The sequence below is a fragment of the Thunnus albacares genome, chromosome 4 (assembly GCF_914725855.1).
Source record: "Thunnus albacares chromosome 4, fThuAlb1.1, whole genome shotgun sequence".
In the NCBI taxonomy this organism is placed as follows: Eukaryota; Metazoa; Chordata; class Actinopteri; order Scombriformes; family Scombridae; genus Thunnus; species Thunnus albacares.
The window spans coordinates 4515026-4530454 of record NC_058109.1 but is presented as its reverse complement, the minus strand read 5'-3'; the positions used below and the strand labels follow the sequence as shown (position 1 = coordinate 4530454).

The 15429-nt window shown below is 34.9% G+C and overlaps 1 protein-coding gene and 1 long non-coding RNA gene across 2 annotated transcripts; one reads left to right on the top strand and one right to left on the bottom strand.

Annotated features, from left to right (window-relative positions):
* Nucleotides 1-7650: 7650 nt before the first annotated feature.
* On the top strand, nt 7651-10077 carry LOC122980087. Its single transcript, XM_044347796.1, has 3 exons — nt 7651-7998; nt 9069-9383; nt 9693-10077. Exons 1-3 carry the CDS (start codon nt 7887-7889, stop codon nt 10052-10054), a joined length of 789 nt encoding a protein of 262 aa, XP_044203731.1. The 5' UTR covers nt 7651-7886; the 3' UTR covers nt 10055-10077.
* A 3815-nt stretch (nt 10078-13892) lies between these two features.
* LOC122981296 lies at nt 13893-14356 on the bottom strand. Its single transcript, XR_006403206.1, has 2 exons — nt 14298-14356; nt 13893-14050 (listed from the first exon to the last, which is right to left on the bottom strand). It is a non-coding gene; the product is annotated as an uncharacterized LOC122981296 (long non-coding RNA).
* Nucleotides 14357-15429: the final 1073 nt, after the last annotated feature.

Here is a 15429-nt window from a genome sequence, read left to right as displayed (position 1 = left end):
TTGATATACTAACATTACATTAAAACATACATATTTTGAGGTGTTCTATTATTTTCCAACTGTATTACAACTTTATTTCTTACCCCAACTACAGATTGTTTCAGCTTCTGCCGTCTGGTAAAGAGTACCGCAGCCTCAGAGCCCGCACCAGCAGGCTCCGAGAACCAGGCTCATGAAAAATGAACACTAATTGCCTGTATGCACATTACACACACACTCACACAGCAGTTTACACACACTACACTATACATATCACTACCACACTGTAAATTTTACTGCATTGTGTTTCTTTTATAAATGCTATATTGCTGTTACTGTACTGCTATATTGCTATTTGATTGTTATTATTGCTAGTTGTTGCGGCTGCAAAGTCGAGGAACACACACACCAACACTAACTTAGCTGGTAGGCAGCAGGTTACTGGTAATGTATTTACAAGCAGTAAATAGGAGCAGCTGGGCGGTCTAATGTTTCTTTAATTAATAGTATTAGTAACTTATCAAGCTAACTGGCTAAACTTATTAACACTAGCATACTAGCTTACACTCAAAGTCTTTCTCAGGTCACAACTTGCCACAGCCTTTTATTTAATGTTTGCAGGACAGAATAGAAGCTTAAACATGTAATTGGTCAACTGACAAATGTAACTTATTTAACGTTACTATGACTGATGTGAGATTCTGATTCAAGGCTAACCCTAATAGCTTCATTAGGACCGGCATAACATTACCTTATCTGACGCCACACAGACTTGCTTAGTGCATACAAAAAGCAAATGCTAACGTTAGCACTGCTGACTCCACATACATTTTAAAATTCTGACAATTATGCAATGTCAACGCTTTAGTTATGTCAAGTTGCAATTAACTTAGCATTGCTATCTTACTTTCCTTTTCTGCTGTCCTTGGTGTTGGCTCAACTCATGACAAGTTCAGTTCATATCTCTCTTTATATGAAACTTCACATGAAGAATAACAAAATGATTAAGGTACCTTACCTTTAGTGAAAGCTGAATGTGAATCATCATCCTCAAATCAACAGGCTTGGTAAATGACTTGCGAGACTTTACTCAGAGAAATTGTCTCTCTGTAGTCTCTGCGCTTTAGACAGAGATCGACAAAGTGCGCGTATATTCAAACAATTTAATGCTGCGTAGTCATTGGATGAATCACACCGGGAGGACCCGCCCCCAGAACTCAAACAGTATCATTGGTCGAGATCATCTCCCCACAGCGTGATTCATCCAATGATTGTACAACATTCATTTGAATCTGCGCGCACTTTCTTGATCAGTCTGAAGCACAGAGACTATAGAGACATTTTTTATGTTTAAATTTATGTTTTTTTCAACTATTTTAAGGTCTTACATCCATGTCTTACATCCCTTCACTCCCATATTACCCATGTTATCAAAGTTCGAGCCTTGCTTGAACTGTTGAGCCCTAGCATCAAATCCCAGTCTTTCATACATCTCTCACTTATTGCTAAAAAAAACAAAAAACATTTGTAAACCATTCTAAAGCTTTACTCATATTGAGGTCCCTCTTTATTCACCTTATATGGCCTCTGCTTTTTGCTCTTTGTTCCCTTTGAAATGTAGAAATGTTGGAGTGACCTAATGATTTGAGGGAGCAGTAGGACTGCAATGAGGGCTTTGAATTTTGTTGAACACAGACTGACTGTTTGGGTCTTAATATTTAGAGAAGAAAAATTAGATCTACAAATGATTGCACCTTCACAAGGAAAAAACTCATGGATGCTACATATGCAATTTCAAGTTGTGGTCTAACATAATGTATTGGGAGACAGCTTCCAACATTTTTAAAGTGGATTTACAGCCTTTATCACAGCTACCTTCAGTTTTTGAAATGAAATTACTTATCTTTTTTAAAATAAGCATGTGTTGCACATTTCAGTATGTGTGATAACAAAAAACACTGTCAGGGCAGCATCTCACAAAAATAACAAATGACGTCGTCAGCCCTCACAAATATAATACAATATAATAATAACAAATAATATAATATATCACTTTTTTAATGATGCACAGCAGCAAAATACACACGTTTCAGCTCTAGGCTTTCCTCAGCGTTACTGAAACAATTGTGGGTGTAAGCCCTATTAAACAGCAGCCAGGGACCTGCTGGTGATTACTTATCTTGCAAGGCAGCTGGATTCTCAAGATCATGAGAGAATCCATCTTGTCAGGCTTCAAGTTATGCGCTTGTATCCGAACCATCGGTGGTTTGGACCAATTGACGTCGCAAATCCAGCTGCCTCACAAAGTAAGACGATGATAGACAGTGATGGACAGATGGTTCATCCAATCACTTGCCGAGTATTTTTTGCCCTGCCCTTTTCCAAACACTTTCCATGGAAGACTTCAGAGATGGTTCTGTGTAATAAATCATCTGGTGCATCAGGTTAGGTAATTACAACCAACTGCTATGAATCATCCAAACAGGCATCATCAAAAAATAAGTAATAACAAAAATAATAATAATAAAATTTAAGACAATTTAAGCCATCCAAGGAGATATATCACATTATGTGATTGCAACAACCAGATAGTGATCACCTGATTTACAAACAAACAATAAAAATAGCATGGAGGTGAACATATGTAACCTCATCATGTTCAGAATCTTCATAAAAAATAGCCTGCAAGAGCATGTACATAAATACGAACAACCAAGAGACAAATATTAATCAGAAGAACATCAGTAAGAGAAATCGTAATAAAAAAAATTAACAGGAAGAAATATAACACATTCTATGATTACAACAGCCAGACAAGTATTGTGTATGTGTGTGTATATATATATATATATATGTGATATATTGAGTGATCTACTCATATAGATATATTGGATAGTTGCTTGTAATTACTTTCAAATAATGTTTATATAAAGTAATGATTATTAAAATTATGTTTTTGTAAGCCATTTTCACATGATCCTATTTTTTGTATAGTACAAAACCAATATTTACCATGAATTTACTGTAAATAGATGAGATAATCACATACAATTAAAGCCTAAAACTCTCAAGATACCATTAATGGGTGTTAAAGGAGGGTAATTTGAATATAATTTTACATAACATTTTTGTGTTTTACATCAAGAAATCTGTGCTTTGATGTGACTTATTCTTAAGGATAAATTGGATAATTCTATGAATTTACAAAATAATACTGTATAAAACAAGCCTTTATTTAAATTAAGTAATTTTAAGGTATTTCTTCAATGTTTTTCTTTTTTGTGCAGACTTATACATTTGTTTAACATTCTAGCAATATTTTATCATGAATTTTTATTTTTATTTTACAATAGTAGTATTTTTTTTTTTTTTAAATTCTCTGTAGAATAACAAAAGGATTTTTTACTGTTATTTGACAGTAACTGTTTGGCGTTTTTTTACTTTTTTGTGTGTGTGTTTTTTTACATTAGATTTAAAGCTTTGCTGTAAAAAAACTAAAATTAAGTAATTGAATAATCCTGTTAAATAATTATAATATTCCATTATTTTAATTTACAGATTACAGCTTTTATTTTATGGTGAATATTTTTAATAAAAATAATTTACTGTGTTTTTATGGCATTTACACTTAATGTAGAAAAAACAAAACAAAAAAAAACTGTAAAATAATACAGTAAATTTCTTTGAAATAACTTCTTTTTTTTTTACAGTGTACTTCACACAAATAAATATTATAATATCTACAGCTCATGACTGACATTTGAGGAGAAACCGCTGGTCCATCTGAAAATAAAAGCAAACATTTCGACTGAAAAGTTTAAGTTTAAACTGAAATTTATTATTGATTATGCCTGATATACTGTACCTTAGTTTATGTAGGCAGCAGATGTATTATATTATTCAGCAGGAAAAACAAAAAGCAATTTGCAGTTGTACTGCTCATCAAAAAATCAGAGCACTATTTACTTGGTTTATCATTTCAAGCCCTTTATTAAATTTCTATAACATACAACAACTTACGTTCTTTTATGGAGCTCAAGTCACTGTTATATTTAAAAATATTCAGTTTCTATTTCTCTGTTATCAATATTGTACTCGTACCTAGTAACTTTATCCACATCTATTTATTTTATTTTAGTTTTAATTGTTATGTAGTAACATACAGTACTGTACTTCTGTTGTAGCTGCTCCACAGTTTGTGATATTTTTCTCATATATCAGTATAATAATACAGGAGCTGTGGTGGTGTGGATGAAGTAAAAGTTATTAACATTAATCAAACATCTTATGCTGGAAAAATTTCATTTCAGGACTCGTGTTTGTTTTTTTCCAAATCTGTCATTGCAACTGACCTAACGGTTAACGTAAGCGGTTAGCTAACATCTTTCATTTATGAAATTACATTATCTTTATTATTTTGTTTAGTGGTAGAAGTACTCAGATCCTTTACTTCAGTAAAAGTACAAATACAGCAATGTAAAAATACTCCAATACAAGACCTGCATGAAAAATCCTACTACATTAAAAGTACAGAAGTACAAAAGTATTACATATCATCTGCTTGATGTAGTTAAAGTATTGCAGTAAGAGTAGTGGTTTGGTCCCTCTGACTCATATATTATTATATATGACATTATTAGATTATTAATAATAACCAGTAGTTTCCAACCTTTTAGGCTTTTGACATCTTACAAAAAGCAGTGTGTAGTCGGGGTCATTATAGATGCCTATGTAAGGGATAATGTACAGTGAGGGGGTCATTATTGTGAAATTAACTCTGTCAGGGTGATACAGGATCCCGACGCGAAGCCCCTGAAGGGGTTCAAATCACTGTTTTTACTGCAATACTTTAACTACATCAAGCTGATAATACTCATGTACGTTTACTGAAGTAGGATTTTTCATGCAGGACTTTTACTTGTAATGGGGGATTTTTACTTTGTTGTGTTGGTACTTTCACGCAAGATTAGAGTACTTCTTCCACCACTGAAGATTTTCAATAAAGATGTGCTGAGAAAATGTAATAAAAATGTGTTAAGTCCTGTGTTATATAGCTAAAATTCAAAAACTTCCTTAAAATAACAATTATGCTAAATATCACTGACATGAGGGAATTTTTTAAAACTTCACACTGTTCGAGTGTTAAACCTTGCTTTATTCAAAGACATATTTTAAAAGTGTGTCAGTCTGATATTGCTTAACATATTTTCGAAACATCTCTAAAGAAATTCATCATGCCGTATTGTGTGCAGCTGACAGACAAATGGAAAGTTGTTGTAGCTCCACTGGACTTTATCCAGTCTGCCCAAATTTCACAGACTTGACTCGAGTCCAGGCCAGAACACATCTACATGTCAATATTCAGTCACAGTCATAGCGCCTCCTACTGACAACAGGAAGTCAGCCTTAAATGACAAACATCATCTGATTACATTGAATTTACATGGTGTGATCTATACGACATACAGCAACATGACGTATAATTAGTGGGTGTTCTCTAGCGCCACATAGTGGTTGCAGGAAGTGGTATTTAACTCCTTGGTGTAAGATCCGATATTCATGACAACTCATATGCATGTGAGGCAACATCAACTTAATGTATTGCTGCATTAATGACCCACTTGTGTAGCACAGCCTATTGGCAACAGGAAGCAAGCCTTATATTACAAACTTCCTTTGATTTAAATGAAATTTAAAGTGTGTAGTCTAAATTTGATATGCAGCAACAAAATGTACATTTAGTGAATGTTTTCTAGCACCACATATTGGACCCAGGATATGATAGCTTTCTCCTACATGCAATCTCCAATATTCAGGAAAATGTACATTCGTGTCAGTTGTCCTCTAATAAAGGTCTTGCTATATCATGTTGCTCCACAAGAACAGCACTTTGACTGCGGCACAGCCTGACGTGCACAAGGGTGCAAAGGCTCGATCATCGCTGCTTGCAGTTTTAATTTGCCTTTGTATTCCCTCTGTCACTTGTTTTGCATTGAGGAACTGTGCAGATACACATTTTCTGATGTAGATATACTTTATTTTATTATTTGCTGTGTCTCTCCTCCTCATACTGTAAGTTACTTTCTACCTGACACATCGTGTCTGCATCAGAGGATTTCTCTGAATTTAAGGTATTCTTCCTCTTTCTCCTCTTTCTCACCCCTTATTTGGTGTTTACTGTCGACATCAAGTAGCAATAATGAGGAAGGAGTTGTGTTTGAGACTTAAAAAAAAGGGGGAAGGATAGACAGAAAGGTGGGGCATGATATTTTTAGGCAACATCTAAAAATTCATGAAACACAACACTTGAGACAAACCAACTGTAGCAACAAGAAAAGAGGAAATAACCAACTAGAGTTAACACTCGAGGACGAAGGATCTCAGCATCGAAGGCCAACATAATGAAGAACTTTCTTCTCCTCATCCTCTCACTATCGGCAGGTAAAAAGATTAATACCTGATTACAGATATTACAGACTAATGAATGTTATGTTTATATCCTGTTTATGCCATGTATGTGCGTATGAACCCATTTTTATTTCATGTCAACCAGGACTGTTTGAAAATGAAAGAAATATTTGATGTGAATAATTCCATTCAAGATTTATGATGAATTATAAATATCACAAAATACATTTTTGACAGTGTCTGCTATATATTTTATTTTAATTTAAAACAGTTTATTACAACTGATGAGTGAAATCTGTAAAGTTTTTCATGGAACTGACAGCAACGTTAAGCTTTTAACAGCCTCATAATTAATAAACGACACAGGTGAAAACTGAAAAAGAAAAACAAACATTTATGGTTCTCAAATTATATTTTACTCCACTTTTACTCAGGTCAAACTATGCCACTGACCTTTTTGATTTTATAGAGGTCAAGGGTGAACATCTAGAATGATCATAAACAATAACTGAACTATTTATATTTATATTTATAGCCTATTTCCCCATTTAAAAGAGAAACATCCAAACTTTAATGGGCATAACTATTTACAAGAAAGGGTTAAAACTAATTGTAATGGCTCATTTTGCTTGTTAGGTCCAGGGCTATTGATTGACATATTGATATTTGATTGATGTGTGTGCAGAGTTTGTTTTCACGTTCATCTGCTGAATGAGGAAAGTTTTTCTGAGCTCACCTTTAAACTCAGTTTAATGTGTTTACGTAAGAGCATGATTTGTGATTTCACAACTAGTTTGTAACTTCCACAAGTGTGATGTGGAAACTTGAAGCCTCCAGTGCACAAACACTGGGAATGAACTTTACAGTGAAGGAGGAGACATCTGGTGTATATATTTGTCAGCGATGAAATACGAAGTCAAATTTATTTCAATTCTTATCTTGAATCATAAAGCCACTAGGATTTGAAAACCTGACTTTGGTGACTCCTGGTGGTTGAATCAAAAAATACACCGTGGCAGGCTACAGAGTATTTTATAAATTTATACGAAGATTTTATGAGTAGAGGCCTTTCAGAATCTTTACAGAAATTACCACAAAACACTATATGTGTGAATAAAATTACACATTAAACAGGATCAATTGAACAACTCTGTGATCTATTGATTAATCCAGAAAGTCTGTTTACCAGCATGATGAGACAGTGGATGTTTTGTTGATACGGGTCTTATTCAGACTGTTCTGGGATTGTTTCAGTATCTGACATGATGGGAACTTTTCTCTTTGTCTGATCAACAGGCTGTGAGGTCTCATCTGAAGTGAAGGGATGTGAAGGAGGATGGGTTGAACTCACCTGCAAATACCCAAGAGCAGATCAGGACTATCAAAAGATAGAGGTTATTAAACCCAGAGGAGCAAGCATACAAACCACTAAAAAGGATGTGTGGGAAGAGAAGGGCAGATTTTCCCTGTACCATGATACAAGAAATAAAAATCTCAGGATGGCCATTAAACAACTTGAACATGATGACTCTGGGGAGTACCAGTGTAAATTTGACCAAGACCATTTCTCATTCTATGGACCCGGGGAACAGGAACTGGAACTGAAAGTCGGTAAGAGATGCTGCATCTGTTGAAAGACAGAGTGAAGTTTAACAAAACATCACAAAGAAAACATGAAGAAAACTAACAAAAATGTAACAACACAACACACAGGCATCAGGCATTGAAAGACATTTCAGAAATGTTTCTGTATTTTGGTTGCACATTAATTACAGTATATCTGTCCCATTGGGATGGAAATCTTTGGGAATCTCACAAATTCGATTCTGATTCTTTGTGTCACGATTCAATTCAGAATTGATTATTGATTCAAAGTCAATTCTTGATTCAATAAATAATAAGAGAGGGACTATTTTTGGCTCTTCTGATGCTTCCTTCAATGCACTGTGTGCCATTCACTGGTGTCCACTGAACTTTAATATGAAACATAACTTTAGATTAAAAGGTCTTGATGAAGGTCACGTCTGACAAACAGAAAAAAGTAGAGAAAAGTGTGTGAAAGTTTGCAGCTTTTTGATTTAGAAAAGTGAACTGCATTAATTTGGAAGCATCTTAGTCTTCTTCAGTATAATAATAATGAAATGAAAGTGTCATTTACTTACCAACATCACTGGTTTAATGTCTTTTGTAAAAACACAAGTTGGTCTGTGTGTTTTGGAGTAAGGAGGGGAAAAAACGAAACGAAACGCTGTGTTGTTAACGTTCTGTCTTCAGTTTGCACTGCAGCTGACTTTCTTCACTTCTTCAGTTGGTTGAAGTTTTGTAAAGTGCTGCAGTGTGGTCAGTTTCATGGTGCAGTTGGGTGCTTTGCTAACATTAGTCTCTTTAGTGATAGGGTACAAAGTATTCAGAAAATAATTCACCTTTCCTGAAGACTGTATTAAGTCAATACATTTAAAAAGCTTGGCTATTGTGAAGATGAGCAACAAAGTAACTAAAAATGGAAATCAATTTGCTATGAAGCAAACATAACAGGACAGGAGAGGCAGATATAATGAATAGATAAATGCACATGATGCACCCTTTACTGTATATGAGCACGATGATACATTTCCAACATGTGTTAGCAAAGTATTACAATGTTCGATTTTGCATGTTTTACTTTTCTTTTTTCTTTGCAGTGAAAGATGGCTGCCGGACACCATTTACTCAAACTGCGTACAGAACAGCTAAAACCACCATCACATGTGATTTCCCTAAAAAATACTCCTATGTCAAGTTTATCTGCAAAGACAACAATGAAATCTGTGAGGAGATTTTATCAACACAATCTTCTGTAAAGTCAAACGGGACATTCACTCTCACAGACACCAACAGCTTCAACATGTCCATCAGTAATGTGAGCTCACAGCATGCTGGTGTCTACTGGTGTGGAGTCAAATCAAAGGAAGGAAGTTACAGAGTTTCACTCAGACAAATACAACTGCAGGTTAAAAGTGAGTAATACAGATTCAGCTCTCCTCTACTGGTTAGAGGCTTTTTTCTGACTTTCATTTTCTGTTTATCAGTGAAACACAACTCAACACAACAGGTGATTTAAAAGACGTTAACACAAATTTATACACATTCAGATGTTGTATTGGCAGTCTGGCTGTCATTTGATATTTAGTAAAAGGCAACTATCATAAAAAATATGTAAATATGTGTGCAGATAACAGTGAAAGTTAAAGTGAAATAAAGAAAGTGAGATACCAGAAATGCCAAAGAGTTTGAATTAGAATTTGTCTTTGTCTTTCTATCCACAGATATTAAAAGCTTCAAAAGATCCCCAACTAGTGGACAAAGTTTCACATACTGGTGTAATTACAGAAAAGGTGCTCCCATTAAGAAATTCATCTGTAAGGGAGAAGATCCATCTATATGTCAACCTCTATGGAGCACCTCAAAGCGCAGGACGAACACTGGGAAGTTTTCAATGGAGGATGACACAAAGAGGAGAAATATCACCATAACTGTGATAAACGTAACAACAGACAACACTGGGACATACTGGTGTGGAGCAGTAAACACTGACAATAGACACAGTAACCCATTCTTCAACAAACTGGAGATGATTGTAGGTGAGTGGACAAATGCTGCGGCCACAGGTTTGTTGTTTTGTGTGTAAACTGAGATATTTTGATTTTTAAATGTTTTTTTTTTCATTATAATTTTTCTTGATTCTTTAAATGATAAGACTGGTGATTTTCTATATTCTCTTATTGTCAACAAATCTGATTTGCAATGCCACACCAACAATGATATATCTTATTCCTCTGTGCTGTAGACCTCCATTGTTGTCTAAAAACTATTAAAAACAAGTCAATGAGCCGCACTGATGCACTTTCTGAGTGCAATCATCACATCAGTGTATAATCCACAGCACACTTCATTCACCCTGCATCACTCACTCAAAACATTTAAAGCCTCTTGAAAGGCAAATCCATGATTGGCTATTAATTATGTAATTTGGGATCTAACGTGCATATAGTAAACACCTAAAAAGTATGAGAACATAGCCTTTGACATAGCCCATGGAATTCTTTCTCTTCTTTGGAAGTCTCTCTCCCTTCCCTTGTTACTGGGTTGCAGTTAGGCAGGGCTAAGCAAGGGAACTTATTATGTAATAAATACCTGCCCAATCATATTTAGGAGAAAGATGATTGGCGTGGCTATCCGGCCCAGCTGACTTCACAACACTTTCTCTTGTCAAAAGAAAAGAAAAGAATTTCATCAACAAATGCATCCCTGCAACCAAAATGAAATTTCCATTTATCATTATTTAGGCCAAGACACACAGATGTCTAAGGAATTGTGTCATTGAGCTCTGACATTTTTTCTGTATTTAATTTTTTAATTAGACACTAACCTAACAGTGAAGTCAAAAATCCTCTACGGCCAACTGGATGATGTCCATTTAAACTCAGAAAACAACAAAATGTCCACATACAAGGGTTTTATCACTGTCTATTTAAAGTAACCACCTTACAGTAATGTAAATTACATACAACATTGTGCAGTAAATCTCAATACAACAAATAAAGGTCATTTAGAAATAATTAGTGTCTGGTCACAGCATTTCATCTAACATTTTAAATCTACTATTGTTTGCAAAAACAACTTAAATAAAGTTCTGACTGTTTGCTTTTCAGTGCCACCAACCTCCTCACCTTCATTTGGTAAGAAAAAAAACAGTCTTTAGTCTTTAGTCAGTCATGGTAAAATACCACTAACTACAAACATTTCATCAGTTGTGATCTGGATATTAATGTTGTGTGCTGGTGCTCCTGATGGTCATTTTTATTCATGTCTGATATCATCTTAATGTCTGGTTTTGTCACACAGATCAGACATCTTGGTTGACCATTGCTGTGGCTCTCTGTTTGGATCTGCTGCTGTTGCTGCTTATGTTCATCGCATTCTTTGTCTACGAACGTAAGAGAGTTCATCACTGGTTTTCAGTCTTCAAACACCTCACATACAAACAGACCCCAAAAAACACATTTTTTTCACTTTATAACATTTTGTAGGGATAATGTAATAGGGCTGACACTATTTACTCGAAAATCCAACTAAGGTTCAAACGTGGAAAAAATGAAATATTAAATCTGTAATCATCTGTCTGATTTAGAGATTCCCAGTGTCGACAGTCTGTGCCTTAAATATATCTTCTTTATCTTCTTATTCTTATATATATATATATATATATATATATATATATATATATATATATATATATATATATATTGTATTTAATGGGACAATGTGCAGTATGTAATGATAAATTGACATTTGATGTACAACTTCAGATTTAGCTTCAAGTTAATTTTCATTTAATATGTAATGGAAGCAGGATATTTGGATATTTTACAGTTTAACAATGAACTTTATTGTCCTAAATGACATCAGTGCACTGAAACAGTAAGCTTCAATTGGAATTTAATAACTATAAATAATCATAAAAAAAAACACACAAATAGAACAAAAATATATTTCTGTATATTAAACTTGAATTAAGAAAAAAGATCAAATATATAATATATAAATGATGCCTATATAACTTATAGGCATATCGGACAACATATACACCAATAGTGATATATCTGTGATATATAGTATATCTACTATTTTACACCATCTTTCACACTGACCTGTGGAAAGACTCAAGATTTCTAATGTTTTGAACTCTATGAAGTGAACTAAGCAGGGTAAAACCAAATATGTCTGCTCTGTTCCACATAGAAATAAAGGTGGAACAAAATCCAGTGTGACTTTGTGAAAAACATATTTTAGGATAAGCCAGGCGGGTTGCATTTGAATTTGATCAAACTAATTATGTTAGGTCACATTTGTTCAAACATGATTTTTTTGTAATATCTGAAAAGGACATTTTTATGGATTCTGTTACAGTTTTAGGCAGAGACAGAGACCAGCATTAGTGTGCCGGCTTTTAGCTCACTCTAACAAAGTTACCTTGTTTACAATAAGAAGCTGTTCAAAGACACACTATACTCTGTAGTGTTATCTTTTACTATACACTATACTGTATCTTCATCTAAAGCTACAGGTAATATAACATCAGTTGAGGGAATATTTAATTGAAGTGAATACTGTGCATTGATGGTAACTGCTCTTTCATTTTACTACAATTCTTTTGCTCCCTTCTGTTTCTTCTTATGTCCAACAGGTTTTGCACCTTGTAAAAACACAAGAAACAAAGCATGAAGGAAAAGCAAAGAGGTCAGTGTATGTTTGTATATGTGTGTGGTCATTTATATTCAAGCTGCAGTTACATTAAAACATGCAAAATGCCTCAGTGTTACATCATGAGATGCACATTATATAAATTACAGAAACACTCACATTTATGTGGGTCTTGCCATAAACAAGTCAGGTTGAGTCCAGACTTGATTTAGAGATACTGCAGGCACCAGTTTGCTAAACTGGACTCTGTGTGGTGGTGTCCATCGAGTGTACCATCAAGGTTTTATTTGTTTGTTTACTTTACTGAAAACTACATCATACAATCAGTATTGACAGTGTTGATTGTCACAATAGCAAATGTGCTACTGAGACTACACATGTTGCATTCTCCTACAGATGGAATCAAATCTATCAGGAGATACAGGAACACTCCTGAAAGCCAGACTCAAGACCTGCGCTGCACTTGATTCACATCACTGGTATCTTTAAGACAGGGACCTCTACCTGCTGCACTGCTCCATCCTCAACTTTCACATCAACTCTGACCGAGCGATCTGTGACATACATATCCCCAAAACCAGCTTCTAGTGCTGTTGATATTCCTCCACTGGGTCCCAGTTGCTGCCCGCATCAAATTCAAACACCTGACACTTGCTTACAAAACAGCAACTAAAACATCTCCTGCCTACCTGAACTCCCTCATTCAGGTCTACACTCCCTCCTGCCCATTACGCTCTGCCAATGAGGACCCTAAGTCACTAGCTAGACTCTTCTCCTCTGTAGTTCCCCGGTGGTGGAATGAGTTACCAAACTCTGTTTGATCTGCAGAGTCCTTCTCAATCTTTAAGAAAAGACTAAAGACCCAGCTCTTTCGCGAACACCTGTGCATTAGATGGACTGTAAGTAGAGAAAAAACAAGAAAAACAAATAAAAAAAACAAAACAAAACAAACTCCGCCCCCCCTGAAAAAAATGCTTCTATGCACTCAAATCATTGCCTTGTTGCACTGCCTGTTGGAATCTACATCCTATCGGGCCCAAATTTAAGCTTTATGGCACTTACCAGTGTTGTTGTCTCCTGCTTGTGTTGTATCAGTCTCATATGTACATCGCTTTGGATAAAAGCATCTGCTAAATGAAAAATATAAATGTAAATGTAAATCACACAATTACTCAATGGCACTATTTAGCTACCAGTTGTTGTTTGTTTGTTGGCTTGAGGTTGTTTTAAGCATGTGCTTACTAACAATAAAGACAATAAAGATACAAAAATGTCTTTTAATAAACTTTACTGCTGTTTAGGCTACAACTGATACAAAAGATAAATCCTCAGTGATGAAATGGCAGGACACTCCATGACTGGTCCACACATCAGCTGTCAATGTGAGGGAGCTGTTGACCTCTTTTATGATCTCCTTCACCTTTAAGGACATCAGAAGAGAAATGATTTTAGTTCAAATTTTGAAGTGAAAAGCAGTCTATAAAGTAAATATTCAACATAACATTTATGGATTTTTATTTACATCATTGTTGTCATTTTATGATTTAATCAAATTAAATTATTGATCAGTGGTCTTAATATTATTTATTTGTGAAATCTGTTTATTTAATTGCTTATATCAAATATATAATTGCTATTGTTTGTGTGTGTATGTGTGTAACACTAACCTTCAGAAAGGCTGTCTCATATTTCTTCTCCATCAAGTGGGTGAAAAGGGTTCAGGATGATAAAATAAAATATTCTTACATCAGAAAATGTGTATTACTCTGTGTATAAGGAAGGACGTGGTTAAAAAAAAAAAAGGCAACGATTTGACAGACAAAATATCAGTTGACTCAGAGTGATAAAACTTTTGTGGTTTCAACAGGAAGCATGAACTGTTTGTTCCACCGAAATAAAACATCATCATCAACAGTACAAGTGAATGGCCAAGAGAAAAGTAATGATAGAAAATTGCACACTTTGCACAGACGTTTGCTAATTTCACTCTGTACTTTAAGATGGAACGAAATGACAGAAGCCATAAATGTGATATTCACACCTATTTATAATATTACTTCAATTGAAAGCTGCAAGAGATGTTACACTAAGCTCATTTTTACTTTGATGTCCTATTTTAGCATACAAACCTGACACTGATGTCGCCTAATGCCTTTACTTAGAGTGTGGTTGATGGTTGATTGTGTCAACAGTTGCACTGAAGTCCTGAAGAACCAAAACAATTCTCAAAATCAACAACTGACTCTTTAATATGAGGTGCTCAGAAACCAGACTGAAATACCACAAACAAACAAACAAAAATAAACATTTACATTTTATTATATGTGATGATTTATAAAAAAAAAGACACAAGGTAAAAGCAAAGAATGCTGTCAGCTGAGTAGCTGGTTTTGGGGATATGTATGTCACAGATCACTCGGTCAGAGTTGATGTGAAAGTTGAGGATGGAGCAGTGCAGCAGGTAGAGGTCCCTGTCTTAAAGATACTAGCGATGTGAATCAAGTGCAGCGCAGGTCTTGAGTCTGGCTTTCAGGAGTGTTCCTGTATCTCCTGATAGATTTGATTCCATCTGTAGGAGAATGTAACATGTATAGTCTCAGTAGCACATTTGCTATTGTGATAATCAACACTGTCAATACTGATTGTATGATGTAGTTTTCAGTAAAGTAAACAAACAAACACATAAAACCTTGATGGTGCACTTGATGGACACCACCACACAGAGTCCAGTTTAGTAAACTGGTGCCTGCAGTATCTCTAAACCAAGTCTGGACTCAACCTGACTTGTTTATGGCAAGA